Raw genomic sequence first — 20866 nt, forward strand, 5'->3', positions numbered from 1 at the left:
TACAGGGCTCATCTGCAAAAGAGACCTTGGTCTCAGCATGATTCCCTGTCTAAATAAAGAGACCTTGGTCTCAGCATGATTCCCTGTCTAAATAAAGAGACCTTGGTCTCAGCATGATTCCCTGTCTAAATAAAGAGACCTTGGTCTCAGCATGATTCCCTGTCTAAATAAAGAGACCTTGGTCTCAGCATGATTCCCTGTCTAAATAAAGAGACCTTGGTCTCAGCATGATTCCCTGTCTAAATAAAGAGACCTTGGTCTCAGCATGATTCCCTGTCTAAATAAAGAGACCTTGGTCTCAGCATGATTCCCTGTCTAAATAAAGAGACCTTGGTCTCAGCATGATTCCCTGTCTAAATAAAGAGACCTTGGTCTCAGCATGATTCCCTGTCTAAATAAAGAGACCTTGGTCTCAGCATGATTCCCTGTCAAAATAAAGGTTGAATAAATACATGAAACAATAAGATTTAATTGGGACACAGAGGGAGTGTTTCTCAAAATGCAACCAATCAATCAAATCAATTAACTAATAAATCAATCAATCAATCAATCAATCAAACAAACAAACAACTGCCAAATGGTGAATAGCGTACCTCATTGTTCTTGCCCAGGTGGAACATGATCTGGTAGGCCCTCCCAAGTAATGTGTCCTTCACCGTCCCATCCCTCAGATGACTCGGGAACAGCTGTTCATGAAGAATGACGTGGTATTTCAATACTTCTTCACCCTGTTGACAAGTAACAACATAGTTATTATGGTATGATTGGCCCGATTCCGATTCAGGAAATTACACACTTTCCTAAGCACTTCGCAGTAGTTGGTATTCAGACTTACTTTATGCAGGTGTGTAATGGTAATGGTCCGTGATTCCCTTGCGCGCTCTGAATAAATGTAATTCAACCACTGAAAACCCTCCCACTTACGTGGTTCTGTAGCTCAGTTGGTAGAGCATGGCGCTTGTAACGCCAGGGTAGTGGGTTCGATTCCCGGGACCACCCATACGTAGAATGTATGCACACATGACTGTAAGTCGCTTTGGATAAAAGCGTCTGCGAAATGGCATATATTACTTACTGGCCAAAAGATTTTCATGTGGAGTTTTTATTCAATGGGGTTTTCAGTATATTTATCTTAAGCCATCCCTTCAAGTACGGTGCATCTTTTAGTTAGAATTTTGTCGACAGCCTCACTAGAATATATCTAGAGAACGGGTTCAGATTATTAAGGATCATTTAAAGACAGCCATCTAAATATATTAATTTGAAGACATGGCATATGACGGTACAGTGAGATACCCGATGGTTGGGTGATAATTCTCGGGCAATCATCTTGAAAAAACATATACCTACCAGCTATGTAGAGTTAGTCTGGCTCAGGTAATCTCTACCTACCAGCTATGTAGAGTTAGTCTGGCTCAGGTAATCTCTACCTACCAGCTATGTAGAGTTAGTCTGGCTCAGGTAATCTCTACCTACCAGGTATGAAGAGTTGGTCTGGCTCAGGTAATCTCTACCTACCAGGTATGTAGAGTTAGTCTGGCTCAGGTAATCTCTACCTACCAGTTGTGTAGAGTTAGTCTGGCTCAGGTAATCTCTACCTACCAGGTATGTAGAGTTAGTCTGGCTCAGGTAATCTCTACCTACCAGTTGTGTAGAGTTGGTCTGGCTCAGGTAATCTCTACCTACCAGGTATGTAGAGTTAGTCTGGCTCAGGTAATCTCTAGCTACCAGTTGTGTAGAGTTAGTCTGGCTCAGGTAATCTCTACCTACCAGTTGTGTAGAGTTGGTCTGGCTCAGGTAATCTCTACCTACCAGGTATGTAGAGTTAGTCTGGCTCAGGTAATCTCTACCTACCAGTTGTGTAGAGTTAGTCTGGCTCAGGTAATCTCTACCTACCAGGTATGTAGAGTTAGTCTGGCTCAGGTAATCTCTACCTACCAGTTGTGTAGAGTTAGTCTGGCTCAGGTAATCTCTACCTACCAGGTATGTAGAGTTAGTCTGGCTCAGGTAATCTCTACCTACCAGTTGTGAAGAGTTGGTCTGGCTCAGGTAATCTCTACCTACCAGGTATGTAGAGTTAGTCTGACTCAGGTAATCGCTAGCTACCAGTTGTGTAGAGTTGGTCTGGCTCAGGTAATCTCTACCTACCAGTTGTGTAGAGTTGGTCTGGCTCAGGTAATCTCTACCTACCAGTTGTGTAGAGTTGGTCTGGCTCAGGTAATCTCTACCTACCAGTTGTGTAGAGTTGGTCTGGCTCAGGTAATCTCCACCTACCAGTTGTGTAGAGTTGGTCTGGCTCAGGTAATCTCTACCTACCAGTTGTGTAGAGTTGGTCTGGCTCAGGTAATCTCCACCTACCAGTTGTGTAGAGTTGGTCTGGCTCAGGTAATCTCTACCTACCAGTTGTGTAGAGTTGGTCTGGCTCAGGTAATCTCTACCTACCAGTTGTGTAGAGTTGGTCTGGCTCAGGTAATCTCTACCTACCAGTTGTGTAGAGTTGGTCTGGCTCAGGTAATCTCTACCTACCAGTTGTGTAGAGTTGGTCTGGCACAGGTAATCTCTACCTACCAGTTGTGTAGAGTTGGTCTGGCTCAGGTAATCTCTACCTACCAGTTGTGTAGAGTTGGTCTGGCTCAGGTAATCTCTACCTACCAGTTGTGTAGAGTTGGTCTGGCTCAGGTAATCTCCACCTACCAGTTGTGTAGAGTTGGTCTGGCTCAGGTAATCTCCACCTACCAGTTGTGTAGAGTTGGTCTGGCTCAGGTAATCTCCACCTACCAGTTGTGTAGAGTTGGTCTGGCTCAGGTAATCTCTACCTACCAGTTGTGTAGAGTTGGTCTGGCTCAGGTAATCTCTACCTACCAGTTGTGTAGAGTTGGTCTGGCTCAGGTAATCTCCACCTACCAGTTGTGTAGAGTTGGTCTGGCTCAGGTAATCTCCACCTACCAGTTGTGTAGAGTTGGTCTGGCTCAGGTAATCTCCACCTACCAGTTGTGTAGAGTTGGTCTGGCTCAGGTAATCTCCACCTACCAGTTGTGTAGAGTTGGTCTGGCTCAGGTAATCTCCACCTACCAGTTGTGTAGAGTTGCTCTGGCTCAGGTAATCTCTACCTACCAGTTGTGTAGAGTTGGTCTGGCTCAGGTAATCTCCACCTACCAGTTGTGTAGAGTTGGTCTGGCTCAGGTAATCTCCACCTACCAGTTGTGTAGAGTTGGTCTGGCTCAGGTAATCTCTACCTACCAGTTGTGTAGAGTTGGTCTGGCTCAGGTAATCTCTACCTACCAGTTGTGTAGAGTTGGTCTGGCTCAGGTAATCTCCACCTACCAGTTGTGTAGAGTTGGTCTGGCTCAGGTAATCTCCACCTACCAGTTGTGTAGAGTTGGTCTGGCTCAGGTAATCTCTACCTACCAGGTATGTAGAGTTGGTCTGGCTCAGGTAATCTCCACCTACCAGTTGTGTAGAGTTGGTCTGGCTCAGGTAATCTCTACCTACCAGTTGTGTAGAGTTGGTCTGGCTCAGGTAATCTCCACCTACCAGTTGTGTAGAGTTGGTCTGGCTCAGGTAATCTCCACCTACCAGTTGTGTAGAGTTGGTCTGGCTCAGGTAATCTCTACCTACCAGGTATGTAGAGTTGGTCTGGCTCAGGTAATCTCCACCTACCAGTTGTGTAGAGTTGGTCTGGCTCAGGTAATCTCTACCTACCAGTTGTGTAGAGTTGGTCTGGCTCAGGTAATCTCTACCTACCAGTTGTGTAGAGTTGGTCTGGCTCAGGTAATCTCTACCTACCAGTTGTGTAGAGTTGGTCTGGCTCAGGTAATCTCGGACGGCGGCGTCGTGTGGAAGTAGGAGCGTATAATCATAGACGCCAATCTCCTCTGTCAGGTTGTAGAGCTGGAGGGAGATTACGGGAAATACATAAAACAGAGTCAATAATATCTCTGATCGAGCTGATACCAGACACGTAACAGACACATACTGGAACGGTGTTCTATTCCATTGGTTCCATTAGTTCCATTGGTTCCATTGGTTCCATTGGTTCCATTGTAAAGCTAAATCAAACGCATGTCACATACACGGAGGAAACATGTAAATATTGTTACCTTGGTAATAGCATGTGACAGCAGAGCACAAGCGTCCTGTCCAGGGGGTGTACTTGTACATCAAGCTGCCTCGCGTTACAATGTACCAAGCTACCAAAAATAACGTACCAGTGCTGCCTGTGTAAAGAGACTGAAGGTAGGGGTGGTGTTGAGGAACTGCATCAGGCCTGGGGGTTCTGGTGGGATGTCTGACAAGGGGGGGAACAGAACCTGAAAACACAAAACCACCAACACAGGATTCATTTAACCTCTAACAACCCTTGCTTGTGTAAAAGATTTTGGAATATTAAATTAAAGCAAGTTTGTGTGAAGTTCATTTATATCCACAGACTAAAGCTGTGACCTGTTACACGTTACCCACAGACTAAAGCTGTGACCTGTTACACATTACCCACAGACTAAAGCTGTGACCTGTTACACATTACCCACAGACTAAAGCTGTGACCTGTTACACGTTACCGTATTAATGATGTGGATGTATCCGTTGATAGAAGGGATGTTGGGGGTGAGGATGGTTGCATTCTCTATCCTAACTTCCTGAAACACAAAGAAGAACCAGGATGTTGGGGGTGAAGATGGTTGCATTCTCTATCCTAACTTCCTGAAACACAAAGAAGAACCAGGATGTTGGGGGTGAAGATGGTTGCATTCTCTATCCTAACTTCCTGAAACACAAAGAAGAACCAGGATGTTGGGGGTGAGGATGGTTGCATTCTCTATCCTAACTTCCTGAAACACAAAGAAGAACCAGGATGTTGGGGGTGAAGATGGTTGCATTCTCTATCCTAACTTCCTGAAACACAAAGAAGAACCAGGATGTTGGGGGTGAGGATGGTTGCATTCTCTATCCTAACTTCCTGAAACACAAAGAAGAACCAGGATGTTGGGGGTGAGGATGGTTGCATTCTCTATCCTAACTTCCTGAAACACAAAGAAGAACCAGGATGTTGGGGGTGAAGATGGTTGCATTCTCTATCCTAACTTCCTGAAACACAAAGAAGAACCAGGATGTTGGGGGTGAGGATGGTTGCATTCTCTATCCTAACTTCCTGAAACACAAAGAAGAACCAGGATGTTGGGGGTGAAGATGGTTGCATTCTCTATCCTAACTTCCTGAAACACAAAGAAGAACCAGGATGTTGGGGGTGAAGATGGTTGCATTCTCTATCCTAACTTCCTGAAACACAAAGAAGAACCAGGATGTTGGGGGTGAAGATGGTTGCATTCTCTATCCTAACTTCCTGAAACAGAAAGAAGAACCAGGATGTTAGGGGTGAATATGGTTGCATTCTCTATCCTAACTTCCTGAAACACAAAGAAGACAGTCACAGTCAGATCATCTTGAGACATGGCTGTAGACCCTACGGCAACAAGAGCAACGATAACAACATCTTCAACTTACCCCATCAACAGTTTTGACCTCCCATGTAGTAGGCAAGTGTAGAGTGGGTAACCGCTGGTTGACCTGCTTATCCAGGTCCTCTATGGAGAATATCCCCTGGAGGAAGTGGGCTCTGGGGAGAAAGAGGAGTGTGTCTAAAGCTGGGATTCAATCTAATCCCGTGTTATAGCCTTGAAAAATCGTAGGTAAGGAATGGTAAGGTAAGGTAAGGTAAGGTAAGGTAAGGTAAGGTAAGGTAAGGTATGGTAAGGTAAGGTAAGGTAAGGTAAGGTAAGGTAAGGTAAGGTATGGTAAGGTAGGGTATGGTAAGGTAAGGTAAGGTAAGGTAAGGTAAGGTAAGGTAAGGTATGGTAAGGTAAGGTAAGGTAAGGTAAGGTAAGGTAAGGTAAGGTATGGTAAGGTAAGGTAAGGTAAGGTAAGGTAAGGTAAGGTAAGGTATGGTAAGGTAAGGTATGGTAAGGTAAGGTAAGGTAAGGTAAGGTAAGGTAAGGTAAGGTAAGGTAAGGTAAGGTAAGGTAAGGTATGGTAAGGTACGGTAAGGTAAGGTAAGGTAAGGTAAGGTAAGGTAAGGTATGGTAAGGTACGGTACGGTAAGGTAAGGTAAGGTAAGGTAAGGTAAGGTAAGGTATGGTAAGGTAAGGTATGGTAAGGTAAGGTAAGGTAAGGTAAGGTAAGGTAAGGTAAAAGTATGGTAAGGTAAGGTATGGTAAAAGTAAGGTATGGTAAGGTAAGGTAAGGTAAGGTATGGTAAGGTATGGTAAGGTAAGGTATGGTAAGGTAAGGTAAGGTAAGGTAAGGTAAGGTAAGGTACGGTAAGGTAAGGTATGGTAAGGTAAGGTAAGGTAAGGTAAGGTAAGGTAAGGTAAGGTAAGGTAAGGTATGGTAAGGTAAGGTAAGGTATGGTAAGGTAAGGTAAGGTAAGGTAAGGTAAGGTAAGGTAAGGTAAGGTAAGGTACGGTAAGGTAAGGTAAGGTAAGGTAAGGTAAGGTATGGTATGGTAAGGTAAGGTAAGGTAAGGTAAGGTAAAGGTAAAGTAAGGTAAGGTATGGTAAGGTAAGGTATGGTAAGGTAAGGTATGGTAAAAGGTAAGGTAAGTATGGTAAGGTATGGTAAGGTAAGGTATGGTAAGGTAAGGTAAGGTAAGGTAAGGTAAGTAAGGTACGGTACAGTAAGGTACGGTAAGGTAAGGTATGGTAAAAAAGGTAAGGTAAGGTAAGGTATGGTATGGTAAGGTATGGTAAGGTAAGGTATGGTAAGGTAAGGTAAGGTAAGGTAAGGTAAGGTAAAATGGTATGGTATGGTAAGGTAAGGTATGGTAAGGTAAGGTAAGGTAAGGTAAGGTAAGGTAAGGTAAGGTAAGGTAATGGTATGGTATGGTAAGGTAAGGTATGGTAAGGTAAGGTATGGTAAGGTAAGGTAAGGTAAGGTAAGGTATGGTATGGTAAGGTATGGTAAGGTAAGGTATGGTAAGGTAAGGTAAGGTAAGGTAAGGTAAGGTAAGGTATGGTAAGGTAAGGTAAGGTAAGGTAAGGTAAGGTAAGGTAAGGTATGGTATGGTAAGGTATGGTAAGGTAAGGTATGGTAAGGTAAGGTAAGGTAAGGTAAGGTAAGGTAAGGTAAGGTAAGGTAAGGTAGGTAAGGTATGGTATGGTAAGGTATGGTAAGGTAAGGTAAGGTAAGGTATGGTATGGTAAGGTATGGTAAGGTAAGGTATGGTAAGGTAAGGTAAGGTAAGGTAAGGTATGGTAAGGTAAAATGGTAAAAAAAAGTAAGGTAAAGGTAAGGTAAGGTAAGGTATGGTAAGTATACGGTAAGGTAAGGTAAGGTAAGGTAAGGTATGGTATGGTAAAATACGGTAAGGTAAGGTAAGGTAAGGTAAAATAAGGTAAGGTATGGTAAGGTATGGTAAGGTAAGGTATGGTAAGGTAAGGTATGGTAAGGTAAGGTATAGTAAAACGGTAAGGTAAGGTATGGTAAGGTAAAAAAGGTAAGGTAAGGTAAAAGTAAGGTAAGGTAAGGTAAGGTATGGTATGGTAAGGTACGTAAGGTAAAGGTAAAAGGTAAGGTAAGGTAAGGTAAGGTATGGTAAGGTAAGGTAAGGTAAAATAAGGTAAGGTAAGGTAAGGTATGGTAAAGGTACGGTAAGGTAAGGTAAGGTAAGGTAAGGTAAGGTAAGGTAAGGTAAGGTATGGTAAAATACGGTAAGGTAAGGTATGGTAAAATACGGTAAGGTAAGGTAAGGTAAGGTAAGGTAAGGTAAGGTAAGGTATGGTAAGGTATGGTAAAATAAGGTATGGTAAGGTAAGGTATGGTAAGGTACGGTAAGGTAAGGTATGGTAAATAAGGTAAGGTAAGGTATGGTAAAATACGGTAAGGTAAGGTAAAATAAGGTAAGGTAAGGTAAGGTAAGGTAAGGTAAGGTAAGGTATGGTAAGGTATGGTAAGGTAAGGTATGGTAAGGTAAGGTATGGTAAGGTAAGGTATGGTAAGGTACGGTAAGGTAAGGTATGGTAAGGTAAGGTAAGGTAAGGTAAGGTAAGGTATGGTAAGGTACGGTAAGGTAAGGTAAGGTAAGGTAAGGTAAGGTATGGTAAGGTACGGTAAGGTAAGGTAAGGTATGGTAAGGAATGGTATGGTATGGTATGGTCTGGTAAGGTAAGGTAAGGTAAGGTAAGGTAAGGTAAGGTAAGGTAAGGTAAGGTAAGGTATGGTAAGGTAAGGTAAGGTAAGGTATGGTAAGGTACGGTAAGGTAAGGTAAGGAATGGTAAGGTAAGGTAAGGTAAGGTAAGGTAAGGTAAGGTATGGTAAGGTACGGTAAGGTAAGGTAAGGTATGGTAAGGAATGGTATGGTATGGTATGGTCTGGTAAGGTAAGGTAAGGTAAGGTAAGGTAAGGTAAGGTAAGGTATGGTAAGGAATGGTATGGTATGGTCTGGTAAGGTAAGGTATGGTAAGGTAAGGTAAGGTAAGGTAAGGTAAGGTATGGTAAGGAATGGTATGGTATGGTATGGTCTGGTAAGGTAAGGTATGGTAAGGAATGGTATGGTATGGTATGGTCTGGTAAGGTAAGGTAAGGTAAGGTAAGGTAAGGTAAGGTATGGTAAGGAATGGTATGGTATGGTATGGTCTGGTAAGGTAAGGTAAGGTAAGGTATGGTCTGGTAAGGTAAGGTAAAGGTAAGGTAAGGTAAGGTAAGGTAAAATACGGTAAGGTACGGTAAGGTAAGGTAAATAAGGTAAGGTAAGGTAAGGTAAGGTAAGGTAGGGTATGGTAAGGTAAGGTAAGGTAAGGTAAAATACGGTAAGGTACGGTAAGGTAAAAGGTAAAAATAAGGTAAGGTAAGGTAAGGTACGGTAAGGTAAGGTAGGGTATGGTAAGGTAAGGTAAGGTAAGGTAAAATACGGTAAATACGGTAAGGTAAGGTAAGGTAAGGTAAGGTAAGGTAAGGTAAGGTAAGGTACGGTAAGGTAAGGTAAGGTAAGGTAAGGTAAGGTAAGGTAAGATACGGTAAGGTAAGGTAGGGTATGGTAAGGTAAGGTAAGGTAAGGTAAGGTACGGTAAAATAAAGGTAAGGTAAGGTAAGGTAAGGTACGGTAAAATACAGTAAGGTAAGGTAAGGTACGGTAAAATAAGGTAAGGTAAGGTAAGGTAAGGTAAAAATGGTAAAAGTAAGGTACGGTAAAGGTACGGTAAGGTACGGTAAGGTAAGGTAAGGTAAGGTAGGGTATGGTAAGGTAAGGTAAGGTAAGGTAAAATGGTAAGGTAAGGTAAGGTAGGGTATAGTAAGGTAAGGTAAGGTAAGGTAGGGTATGGTAAGGTACGGTAAGGTACGGTAAGGTACGGTAAGGTACGGTAAGGTAAGGTAAGGTAAGGTAGGGTAAGGTATGGTAAGATAAGGTAAGGTAGGGTAAGGTAAGGAATTGTAAGGTAAGGTAAGGTATGGTACGGTAAGGTAAGGTAAGGTAAGGTACGGTACGGTAAGGTACGGTAAGGTAAGGTAAGGTACGGTACGGTAAGGTAAGGTAAGGTACGGTAAGGTACGGTAAGAAGGTAAGGTAAGGTAGGGTATGGTAAGGTAAGGTAAGGTAGGGTATGTAAGGTAAGGTAAGGTAAGGTAAGGTAAGGTACGGTACGGTAAGGTAAGGTAAGGTAAGGTACGGTACGGTAAGGTAAGGTAAGGTACGGTAAGGTACGGTAAGGTAAGGTAAGGTAAGGTAAGGTACGGTAAGGTATGGGTATGGTCTGGTATGGTATGGTAAGGTAAGGTAAGGTAAGGTAAGGTAAGGTAAGGTAAGGTACGGTAAGGTATGGTCTGGTAAGGTATGGTATGGTATGGTCTGGTAAGGTAAGGTATGGTAAGGAATGGTATGGTATGGTATGGTCTGGTAAGGTAAGGTAAGGTAAGGTAAGGTAAGGTAAGGTAAGGAATGGTAAGGTAGGGTAGGGTAGGGTAAGGTACGGTAAGGTACGGTGAGGTACGGTAAGGTAAGGTATGGTAAGGTATGGTAAGGTAAGGTAAGGTAAGGTAAGGTACGGTAAGGTATGTTAAGGTATGGTATGGTAAGGTAAGGTAAGGTAAGGTAAGGTAAGGTAAGGTACGGTACGGTAAGGTAAGGTAAGGTAAGGTACGGTACGGTAAGGTAAGGTAAGGTAAAGGTAAGGTAAGGTAAGGTAAGGTAAGGTAAGGTACGGTAAGGTATGGGTATGGTCTGGTATGGTATGGTAAGGTAAGGTAAGGTAAGGTAAGGTAAGGTACGGTAAGGTATGGTCTGGTAAGGTATGGTATGGTATGGTCTGGTAAGGTAAGGTATGGTAAGGAATGGTATGGTATGGTATGGTCTGGTAAGGTAAGGTAAGGTAAGGTAAGGTAAGGTAAGGAATGGTAAGGTAGGGTAGGGTAGGGTAAGGTACGGTAAGGTACGGTGAGGTACGGTAAGGTAAGGTATGGTAAGGTATGGTAAGGTAAGGTAAGGTAAGGTAAGGTACGGTAAGGTATGTTAAGGTATGGTAAGATAAGGTAAGGTACGGTAAGGTACGGTAAGGTATGGTAAGGTAAGGTAAGGTAAGGTAAGGTATGGTCTGGTAAGGTAAGGTAAGGAATTGTAAGGTACGGTAAAAGTACGTAAGGTAAAACGGTAAAATGTACGGTAAGGTACAAATAAATAAGGTAAGGTATGGTAAGGTATGGTAAGGTAAGGTAAGGAATTGTAAGGTACGGTAAGGTATGGTAAGGTAAGGTAAGGTACGGTAAGGTAAGGTAAGGTAAGGTAAGGTAAGGTAAGGTAAGGTAAGGTAAGGTACGGTAAGGTAAGGTAAGGTACGCTAAGGTACAGTAAGGTAAGGTAAGGTAAGGTACGGTAAGGTATGGGTATGGTCTGGTATGGTATGGTATGGTCTGGTAAGGTAAGGTATGGTAAGGAATGGTATGGTATGGTATGGTCTGGTAAGGTAAGGTAAGGTAAGGTAAGGTAAGGTAAGGTAAGGAATGGTAAGGTACGGTAAGGTACGGTAAGGTAAGGTACGGTAAGGTATGGTGAGGTAAGGTATGGTCTGGTAAGGTATGGTAAGGTAAGGTACGGTAAGGTATGGTAAGGTATGGTCTGGTAAGGTATGGTATGGTCTGGTAAGGTAAGGTATGGTAAGGAATGGTATGGTATGGTATGGTATGGTCTGGTAAGGTAAGGTAAGGTAAGGTAAGGTAAGGAATGGTAAGGTAGGGTAAGGTAGGGTAAGGTATGGTAAGGTAAGGTAAGGTAAGGTAAGGTACGGTAAGGTACAGTAAAAACGTTAAGGTATGGTAAGATAAGGTAAGGTACGTAAAAATACGGTAAAATCTGTAAAATAAAAAGGTAAGGTAAGGTAAGGTAGGTAAGGTAAGGTACGGTAAGGTACGGTAAGGTACGTTAAGGTATGGTAAGATAAGGTAAGGTACGGTAAGGTACGGTAAGGTATAGTAAGGTAAGGTAAGGTAAGGTATGGTATGGTATGGTATGGTATGTAAAGTAAGGTATGGTAAGGTAAAGGTAAGGTAAGGTAAAGGTAAAAAAGGTAAGGTAAGGTATGGTAAGGTAAGGTATAGGTAAGGTAAGGTATGGTAAGGTAAAGGTAAGGTAAGGTAAGGTATGGTATAGTAAGTATGGTAAGGTAAGGTATGGTAAGGTAAGGTAAGGTAAGGTAAGGTAAAATGGTATGGTATGGTAAGGTAAGGTAAGGTATGGTAAGTAAGGTAAGGTATGGTAAGGTAAGGTAAGGTAAGGTAAGGTATAGTATAGTAAGGTATGGTAAGGTAAGTATGGTAAAGGTAAGGTAAAAAGGTAAAAGGTAAAAGTAAGGTAAAATGAATAGTATAGTATGGTATGGTATGGTAAGGTAAGGTATAGTAAGTAAGGTAAGGTAAGGTAAGGTAAGGTAAGGTACGGTAAGGTAAGGTAAGGTAAGGAATGGTATGGTATGGTAAGGTAAGGTATGGTAAGGTAAGGTATGGTAAGGTAAGGTAAGGTAAGGTATGGTATGGTAAGGTATGGTAAGGTAAGGTATGGTAAAAGGTAAGGTAAGGTAAAATAAAGTAAGGTAAGGTAAGGTATAAGGTAAAAATAAGGTAAATAAAATAAAAAAGGTAAGGTAAATAAGGTAAGGTAAGTATGGTATGGTAAGGTATGGTAAGGTAAGGTATGGTAAGGTAAGGTAAAGGTAAGGTAAGGTAAGTAAAGGTAAGGTAAGGTAAGGTATGGTAAGGTAAGGTATGGTAAGGTAAGGTAAAAGGTAAGGTAAGGTATGGTAAGGTATGGTAAGGTAAAATTATGGTAAGGTAAGGTAAGGTAAGGTAAAAGTAAGGTAAGGTATGGTAAGGTAAGGTAAGGTAAGGTATGGTAAGGTAAGGTAAGGTAAGGTATGGTATGGTATGGTAAGGTATGGTAAGGTAAGGTATGGTAAGGTAAATAAGGTAAGGTAAGGTAAAATGGTATGGTAAGGTAAGGTAAGGTAAGGTAAGGTAAGGTAAAATTACAGTAAAGTACGGTAAGGTATGGTAAGGTAAGGTATGGTAAGGTAAAGGTAAGGTAAGGAATGGTATGGTATGGTATGGTAAGGTAAGGTATGGTAAGGTAAGGTAGTAAGGTAAGGTAAGGTAAGGTAAGGTAAGGTAAGGTACGGTGTAAGGTAAGGTAAAATGGAATGGTATGGTATGGTAAGGTAAGGTATGGTAAGGTAAGGTATGGTAAGGTAAGGTAAGGTAAGGTAAGGTATGTATGGTAAGGTATGGTAAGGTAAGGTATGGTAAGGTAAAAAAAGGTAAGGTAAGGTATGGTAAGGTAAGGTAAGGTAAGGTAAGGTAAGGTAAGGTAAGGTATGGTATGGTAAGGTATGGTAAGGTAAGGTATGGTAAGGTAAGGTAAGGTAAGGTAAGGTAAGGTAAGGTAAGGTAAGGTAAGGTATGGTAAGGTAAGGTAAAAGGTAAGGTAAGGTAAGGTAATGGTAAGGTAAAGGTATGGTAAGGTAAGGTATGGTAAGGTAAGGTAAGGTAAGGTAAGGTAAGGTAAGGTATGGTAAAGGTATAGTAAGGTAAGTAGTAAGGTATAGTAAAATGTAAGGTATGGTAAAAGGTAAGGTAAGGTAAGGTATGGTAAGGTAAAATAAGGTAAGGTAAGGTAAGGTAAAAGGTAAAATAAAGGTAAGGTAAGGTATGGTAAGGTATGGTAAGGTAAGGTATGGTAAGGTAAGGTATGGTAAGGTAAGGTATGGTAAGTAAAATAAGGTAAAATATGGTAAAATAAGGTAAGGTAAGGTAAGGTAAGGTAAAAGGTAAGGTAAGGTAAGGTAAGGTAAAATAAAGTAAGGTAAGGTAAGGTAAGGTAAGGTATGGTAAAATAAGGTAAGTAAGGTAAGGTATAAATAAGGTAAATATGGTAAAATAAATAAGGTAAGGTAAGGTAAGGTAAGGTAAGGTAAGGTATGGTAAGGTAAAATAAGGTAAGGTAAGGTAAAATAAGGTAAGGTATGGTAAGGTATGGTAAGGTAAGGTATGGTAAGGTAAGGTATGGTAAGGTAAGGTATGGTAAGGTCTACAGTAAGGTAAGGTATGGTAAGGTAAGGTAAAAAAGGTATGGTAAGGTAAGGTAAGGTAAGGTAAAATAAAATAAGGTAAAATGGTAAAATGTAAATATGGTAAGGTATGGTAAGGTAAGGTATGGTAAGGTAAGGTAAGGTAAGGTAAGGTATGGTAAGGTAAGGTATGGTAAGGTAAGGTAAGGTAAGGTAAGGTAAGGTATGGTAAGGTATGGTAAGGTAAGGTAAGGTATGGTAAGGAATGGTATGGTATGGTATGGTCTGGTAAGGTAAGGTAAGGTAAGGTAAGGTAAGGTAAGGTAAGGTATGGTAAGGTAAGGTAAAAGTAAGGTATGGTAAAGTACGGTAAGGTAAGGTAAGGAATGGTAAGGTAAGGTAAGGTAAGGTAAGGTAAGGTAAGGTAAGGTAAGGTATGGTAAGGTACGGTAAGGTAAAGTAAGGTATGGTAAGGAATGGTATGGTATGGTATGGTAAAAATAAGGTAAGGTAAGGTAAGGTAAGGTAAGGTAAGGTATGGTAAGGAATGGTATGGTATGGTATGGTCTGGTAAGGTATGGTAAGGTAAGGTAAGGTAAGGTAAGGTAAAAGGTAAGGAATGGTATGGTATGGTATGGTCTGGTAAGGTAAGGTATGGTAAGGAATGGTATGGTATGGTATGGTCTGGTAAGGTAAGGTAAGGTAAAGGTAAGGTATGGTAGGAATGGTATGGTATGGTATGGTCTGGTAAGGTAAGGTAAGGTAAGGTAAGGTAAGGTATGGTAAGGTAAGGTAAGGTAAGGTAAGGTAAGGTAAGGTATGGTAAGGTAAGGTATGGTAAGGTAAGGTATGGTAAGGTAAGGTATGGTAAGGTACGGTAAGGTAAGGTATGGTAAAGTAAGGTAAGGTAAGGTAAGGTAAGGTAAGGTAAGGTATGGTAAGGTACGGTAAGGTAAGGTAAGGTAAGGTAAGGTAAGGTAAGGTAAGGTAAGGTAAGGTAAGGTAAGGTAAGGTAAGGTAAGGTAAGGTAAGGTAAGGTATGGTAAGGTAAGGTAAGGTAAGGTAAGGTAAGGTAAGGTAAGGTAAGGTAAGGTATGGTAAGGTACGGTAAGGTAAGGTAAGGTAAGGTAAGGTAAGGTATGGTAAGGTATGGTAAGGTAAGGTATGGTAAGGTAAGGTATGGTAAGGTAAGGTATGGTAAGGTACGGTAAGGTAAGGTATGGTAAGGTAAGGTAAGGTAAGGTAAGGTATGGTAAGGTACGGTAAGGTAAGGTAAGGTAAGGTAAGGTAAGGTAAGGTATGGTAAGGTAAGGTAAGGTATGGTAAGGTATGGTAAGGTAAGGTATGGTAAGGTAAGGTATGGTAAGGTAAGGTATGGTAAGGTACGGTAAGGTAAGGTATGGTAAGGTAAGGTAAGGTAAGGTAAGGTAAGGTATGGTAAGGTAAGGTAAGGTAAGGTAAGGTAAGGTAAGGTAAGGTAAGGTATGGTAAGGTACGGTAAGGTAAGGTAAGGTATGGTAAGGAATGGTATGGTATGGTATGGTCTGGTAAGGTAAGGTAAGGTAAGGTAAGGTAAGGTATGGTAAGGTAAGGTAAGGTAAGGTATGGTAAGGTACGGTAAGGTAAGGTAAGGAATGGTAAGGTAAGGTAAGGTAAGGTAAGGTAAGGTAAGGTAAGGTAAGGTATGGTAAGGTACGGTAAGGTAAGGTAAGGTATGGTAAGGAATGGTATGGTATGGTATGGTCTGGTAAGGTAAGGTAAGGTAAGGTAAGGTAAGGTAAGGTAAGGTATGGTAAGGAATGGTATGGTATGGTATGGTCTGGTAAGGTAAGGTATGGTAAGGTAAGGTAAGGTAAGGTAAAAGGTATGGTAAGGAATGGTATGGTATGGTATGGTCTGGTAAGGTAAGGTATGGTAAGGAATGGTATGGTATGGTATGGTCTGGTAAGGTAAGGTAAGGTAAGGTAAGGTAAGGTATGGTAAGGAATGGTATGGTATGGTATGGTCTGGTAAGGTAAGGTAAGGTAAGGTAAGGTAAGGTAAGGTAAGGTAAGGTAAGGTAAGGTAAGGTAAGGTAAGGTAAGGTAAGGTAAGGTAAGGTAAGGTAAGGTAAGGTAAGGTAAGGTACGGTACGGTAAGGTAAGGTAAGGTAAGGTAAGGTAAGGTAAGGTAAGGTACGGTAAGGTAAGGTAAGGTAAGGTAAGGTAAGGTAAGGTAAGGTAGGGTATGGTAAGGTAAGGTAAGGTAAGGTAAGGTAAGGTACGGTAAGGTAAGGTAAGGTAAGGTAGGGTAAGGTAAGGTAAGGTAAGGTAAGGTAAGGTAAGGTAAGGTAAGGTAGGGTATGGTAAGGTAAGGTAAGGTAAGGTAAGGTAAGGTAAGGTAAGGTAAGGTAAGGTAAGGTAAGGTAAGGTAAGGTAAGGTACGGTAAGGTAAGGTAAGGTAAGGTAAGGTAGGGTAAGGTAAGGTAAGGTAAAGGTACGGTAAGGTAAGGTAAGGTAAGGTAAGGTAAGGTAAGGTAAGGTATGGTAAGGTAAGGTAAGGTAAGGTAAGGTAAGGTAAGGTAAGGTAAGGTAAGGTAAGGTAAGGTAAGGTAAGGTACGGTAAGGTACGGTAAGGTAAGGTAAGGTACGGTAAGGTAAGGTAAGGTAAGGTAAGGTATGGTAAGGTAAGGTAAGGTAAGGTAAGGTATGGTAAGGTACGGTAAGGTACGGTAAGGTACGGTAAGGTAAGGTAAGGTAAGGTAGGGTAAGGTATGGTAAGATAAGGTAAGGTAGGGTAAGGTAAGGAATTGTAAGGTAAGGTAAGGTATGGTACGGTAAGGTAAGGTAAGGTAAGGTGCGGTACGGTAAAATATGGTAAGGTAAGGTAAGGTAAGGTAAAATAAGGTAAGGTATGGTAAAGGTAAGGTATAAAAATAAGGTAATGGTAAGGTATGGGGTATGGTAAGGTAAAATGGTAAGGTAAGGTAGGGTAAAATGGTAGGTAAGGTAAGGTAAGGTAAAATAAGGTAAGGTAAGGTAAAATGTAAGGTACGGTAAGGTAAAGGTAAAGTAAGGTACGGTAAGAATACAGTAAGGTAAGGTAAAGTAAGGTAAGGTACGGTAAGGTATGGGTATGGTCTGGTATGGTATGTAAGGTAAGGTAAGGTAAATAAAGTGCAGGTAAGGTAAGGTAGGGTATGGTAAAGGTAAGGTAAGGTAAGGTAAAATACGGTACAGGTAAAAGTAAGTAAGGTAAGGTAAGTAAGGTAAGGTAAGGTAAGGTAAGGTAAGGTACGGTAAGGTACGGTAAAAGTAAAGGTAAGGTATGGTAAGGTAAGGTAAGGTACGGTAAGGTATGGGTATGGTCTGGTATGGTATGGTAAGGTAAGGTAAGGTAAGGTAAGGTAAGGTAAGGTAAGGTACGGTACGGTAAGGTATGGTCTGGTAAGGTATGGTATGGTATGGTCTGGTAAGGTAAGGTATGGTAAGGAATGGTATGGTATGGTATGGTCTGGTAAAAAGGTAAGGTAAGGTAAAATGGTAAGGTAAGGTAAGGAATGGTAAGGTAGGGTAGGGTAGGGTATGTAGGTATAGTAAGGTACGGTGAGGTACGGTAAGGTAAGGTATGGTAAGGTATGGTAAGGTAAGGTAAGGTAAGGTAAGGTACGGTAAGGTATGTTAAGGTATGGTATGGTAAGGTAAGGTAAGGTAAGGTAAGGTAAGGTAAGGTAAGGTACGGTAAGGTATGGTCTGGTAAGGTATGGTATGGTATGGTCTGGTAAGGTAAGGTATGGTAAGGAATGGTATGGTATGGTATGGTCTGGTAAGGTAAGGTAAGGTAAGGTAAGGTAAGGTAAGGAATGGTAAGGTAGGGTAGGGTAGGGTAAGGTAACGGTAAAATCCGGTGAGGAAAGTAAAGGTAAGGTAAGGTATGGTAAGGTATGGTAAGGTAAGGTAAAAAAGGTAAGGTACGGTAAGGTATGTTAAGGTAAAATAAGATAAGGTAAAATAAAAATAAGGTAAATAAGGTATGGTAAGGTAAGGTAAGGTAAGGTAAGGTATGGTCTGGTAAGGTAAGGTAAGGAATTGTAAGGTACGGTAAGGTACGGTAAGGTAAGGTACGGTAAGGTACGGTAAGGTACGGTAAGGTAAGGTAAGGTATGGTAAGGTATGGTAAGGTAAGGTAAGGAATTGTAAGGTACGGTAAGGTATGGTAAGGTAAGGTAAGGTACGGTAAGGTAAGGTAAGGTAAGGTAAGGTAAGGTACGGTAAGGTAAGGTAAGGTACGCTAAGGTACAGTAAGGTAAGGTAAGGTAAGGTACGGTAAGGTATGGGTATGGTCTGGTATGGTATGGTATGGTCTGGTAAGGTAAGGTATGGTAAGGAATGGTATGGTATGGTATGGTATGGTCTGGTAAGGTAAGGTAAGGTAAGGTAAGGTAAGGAATGGTAAGGTACGGTAAGGTACGGTAAGGTAAGGTACGGTAAGGTATGGTAAGGTAAGGTATGGTCTGGTAAGGTATGGTAAGGTAAGGTACGGTAAGGTATGGTAAGGTATGGTCTGGTAAGGTATGGTATGGTCTGGTAAGGTAAGGTATGGTAAGGAATGGTATGGTATGGTATGGTATGGTATGGTCTGGTAAGGTAAGGTAAGGTAAGGTAAGGTAAGGTAAGGTAAGGTAAGGTAAGGAATGGTAAGGTAGGGTAAGGTAGGGTAAGGTATGGTAAGGTAAGGTAAGGTAAGGTAAGGTACGGTAAGGTACGGTAAGGTATGTTAAGGTATGGTAAGATAAGGTAAGGTACGGTAAGGTACGGTAAGGTAAGGTAAGGTAAGGTAAGGTAAGGTACGGTAAGGTACGGTAAGGTACGGTAAGGTATGGTAAGATAAGGTAAGGTCGGTAAGGTAAGGTATAGGTATGGTAAGGTAAGGTAAGGTAAGGTATGGTATGGTAAGGTAAGGTAAGGTAAGGTAAGGTACGGTAAGGTACGGTAAGGTATGGTAAGGTAAGGTATGGTCTGGTAAGGTATGGTAAGGTAAATACGGTAAGGTATGGTAAGGTATGGTCTGGTAAGGTATGGTATGGTCTGGTAAGGTAAGGTATGGTATGGTATGGTATGGTCTGGTAAGGTAAGGTAAGGTAAGGTAAGGTAAGGTAAGGTAAGGTAAGGTAAGGAATGGTAAGGTAGGGTAAGGTAGGGTAAGGTATGGTAAGGTAAGGTAAGGTAAGGTAAGGTACGGTAAGGTACGGTAAGGTATGTTAAGGTATGGTAAGATAAGGTAAGGTACGGTAAGGTACGGTAAGGTAAGGTAAGGTAAGGTAAGGTAAGGTACGGTAAGGTACGGTAAGGTACGGTAAGGTATGGTAAGATAAGGTAAGGTACGGTAAGGTACGGTAAGGTAAGGTAAGGTAAGGTAAGGTAAGGTATGGTATGGTAAGGTAAGGTAAGGTAAGGTAAGGTACGGTAAGGTACGGTAAGGTAAGGTACAGTAAGGTATGGTAAGGTATGGTCTGGTAAGGTATGGTAAGGTAAGGTAAGGTAAGGTAAGGTAAGGTAAGGTACGGTAAGGTACGGTAAGGTAAGGTAAGGTACAGTAAGGTATGGTAAGGTATGGTCTGGTAAGGTATGGTAAGGTAAGGTAAGGTAAGGTAAGGTAAGGTACGGTAAGGTATGGTAAGGTATGGTCTGGTAAGGTATGGTATGGTAAGGTAAGGTAAGGTATGGTAAGGAATGGTATGGTAAGGTAAGGTAAGGTAAGGTAAGGTAAGGAATGGTAAGGTATGGTCTGGTAAGGTAAGGTATGGTAAGGAATGGTATGGTAAGGTAAGGTAAGGTAAGGTAAGGTATGGTAAGGAATGGTATGGTATGGTCTGGGAAGGTAAGGTACGGTAAGGTATGGTAAGGTATGGTATGGTAAGGTATGTTAAGGTATGGTAAGGTAAGGTAAGGTATGGAATGGTAAGGTATGGTATAGTATGCCATGGTAAGGAATGGTATAGTATAGTATGGTAAGGTATGGTATGGTAAGGTATGGTATGGTAAGGTATGTTAAGGTATGGTAAGGTAAGGTATGGAATGGTAAGGTAAGGTATGGTATAGTATGGTCTGGTAAAGTAAGGTATGGTATAGTATAGTATGGTAAGGTAAGGTAAGGTATGGTATGTTATGATAAGGTAGGAATGGCATGGTAGGGTCAATTACTTTAGAAGGTATGGGAGCCTGTAGCGGCTAAACCAGAAGTCCTGCTCAGAGGTGGTTAGATTGCGGATAACGTCCCTGGAAGGTACCAGAGCCGTTAGATTCCCACTCAGGTCAAACTCTGACGACCTCTAAGAGAGGGGACAGAAACAGGAAGGATCAATCCCTGACCTTTATAAAGTGCCTTCAGAATGTATTCATACCCCATAACTTTTATACATTTTGTTGTGTTACAGCCTGAATTTAAAATGGATTAAATTGAGATTTTGTGTCTCTGGCCTAAACACAATACCCCATAATGTCAAAGTGGAATAATTGTTTTTCGAAATCTTTAAATAAAAAATAAAAAGCTGAAATGTCTTGAGTGAATAAGTATTCAACCCCTTTGTTATGTCTAAATAAGTTCAGGAGTAGAAATGTGCTGAACAAATCACACTCTGTGTGCAATAATAGTGTTTAACATGATTACCTCATCTCTGTACCCCACACATACAATTATCTGTGCAGTGAATTTCAAACACAGATTCAACCACAAAGACCAGAGAGGTTTTCCAATCGTTTTCCACCATTCATTTTTTCCATATGGGATTTTTCAAAACACTTTAAATAAGGGCTGTGTTTCGTGCAGGCTTACACTGGTTCCACATTTTGATAACTGTGTAAATCTCCCTTAAACAAGGTGACTTTTAGCATGGTGGGGGCTGCATCATGTTATGGGTATACTTGTCATCGGCAAGGACTTGGGAGTTTTTTTAGGATAAAAATAAATGAAAACCTGGTTCAGTCTGCTTTCCTACCAGACGCTGGGAGACAAATTCTCCTTTCAGCAGGACAATAACCTAAAACACTAGGCCAAATACATACTTGTGTTGTTTGCGACACTGAATGTTCCTGAGTGACCAAGTTACAGTTTTGACTTAAATGGGTCGAAAATCTATGGCAAGACTTGAAAATGGTTGTCTAGCAATGATCAACAACCAACTTGACAGAGCTTAAATAATACAGAAATAAATAATGTGCAAATATTGTTTAATCCAGGTGTGTGAAAGCTCTTAGAGACTGACCCAGAAACACTCACAGCTGTAATGACTCTTAGAGACTTACCCAGAAACACTCACAGCTCTTAGAGACTTACCCAGAAACAC

At 41.4% G+C, this 20866-nt stretch overlaps 1 protein-coding gene and 1 long non-coding RNA gene across 4 annotated transcripts in view; one reads left to right on the forward strand and one right to left on the reverse strand.

The window, feature by feature from the left end:
* The window catches only part of stab1 (stabilin 1), a 224961-nt gene that overhangs the window by 113440 nt on the left and 90655 nt on the right, over nucleotides 1-20866 (reverse strand). For all 3 annotated transcript variants that reach the window (XM_052526150.1, XM_052526149.1, XM_052526151.1), the window contains exons 28-33: nucleotides 19725-19852; nucleotides 5503-5614; nucleotides 4560-4637; nucleotides 4209-4310; nucleotides 3787-3891; nucleotides 594-728 (exon numbers count right to left, since the gene is read on the reverse strand). In XM_052526150.1, coding sequence (XP_052382110.1) covers nucleotides 594-728; nucleotides 3787-3891; nucleotides 4209-4310; nucleotides 4560-4637; nucleotides 5503-5614; nucleotides 19725-19852 — 660 coding nt within the window. The remainder of the gene's footprint in view (nucleotides 1-593; nucleotides 729-3786; nucleotides 3892-4208; nucleotides 4311-4559; nucleotides 4638-5502; nucleotides 5615-19724; nucleotides 19853-20866) is intronic.
* On the forward strand, nucleotides 7963-14618 carry LOC127931992 (uncharacterized). The gene is made up of 3 exons (XR_008143457.1): nucleotides 7963-8022; nucleotides 14445-14489; nucleotides 14540-14618. It is a non-coding gene; the product is annotated as an uncharacterized LOC127931992 (long non-coding RNA).

This window comes from Oncorhynchus keta, chromosome 10 (genome assembly GCF_023373465.1).
Source record: "Oncorhynchus keta strain PuntledgeMale-10-30-2019 chromosome 10, Oket_V2, whole genome shotgun sequence".
In the NCBI taxonomy this organism is placed as follows: domain Eukaryota; kingdom Metazoa; phylum Chordata; class Actinopteri; order Salmoniformes; family Salmonidae; genus Oncorhynchus; species Oncorhynchus keta.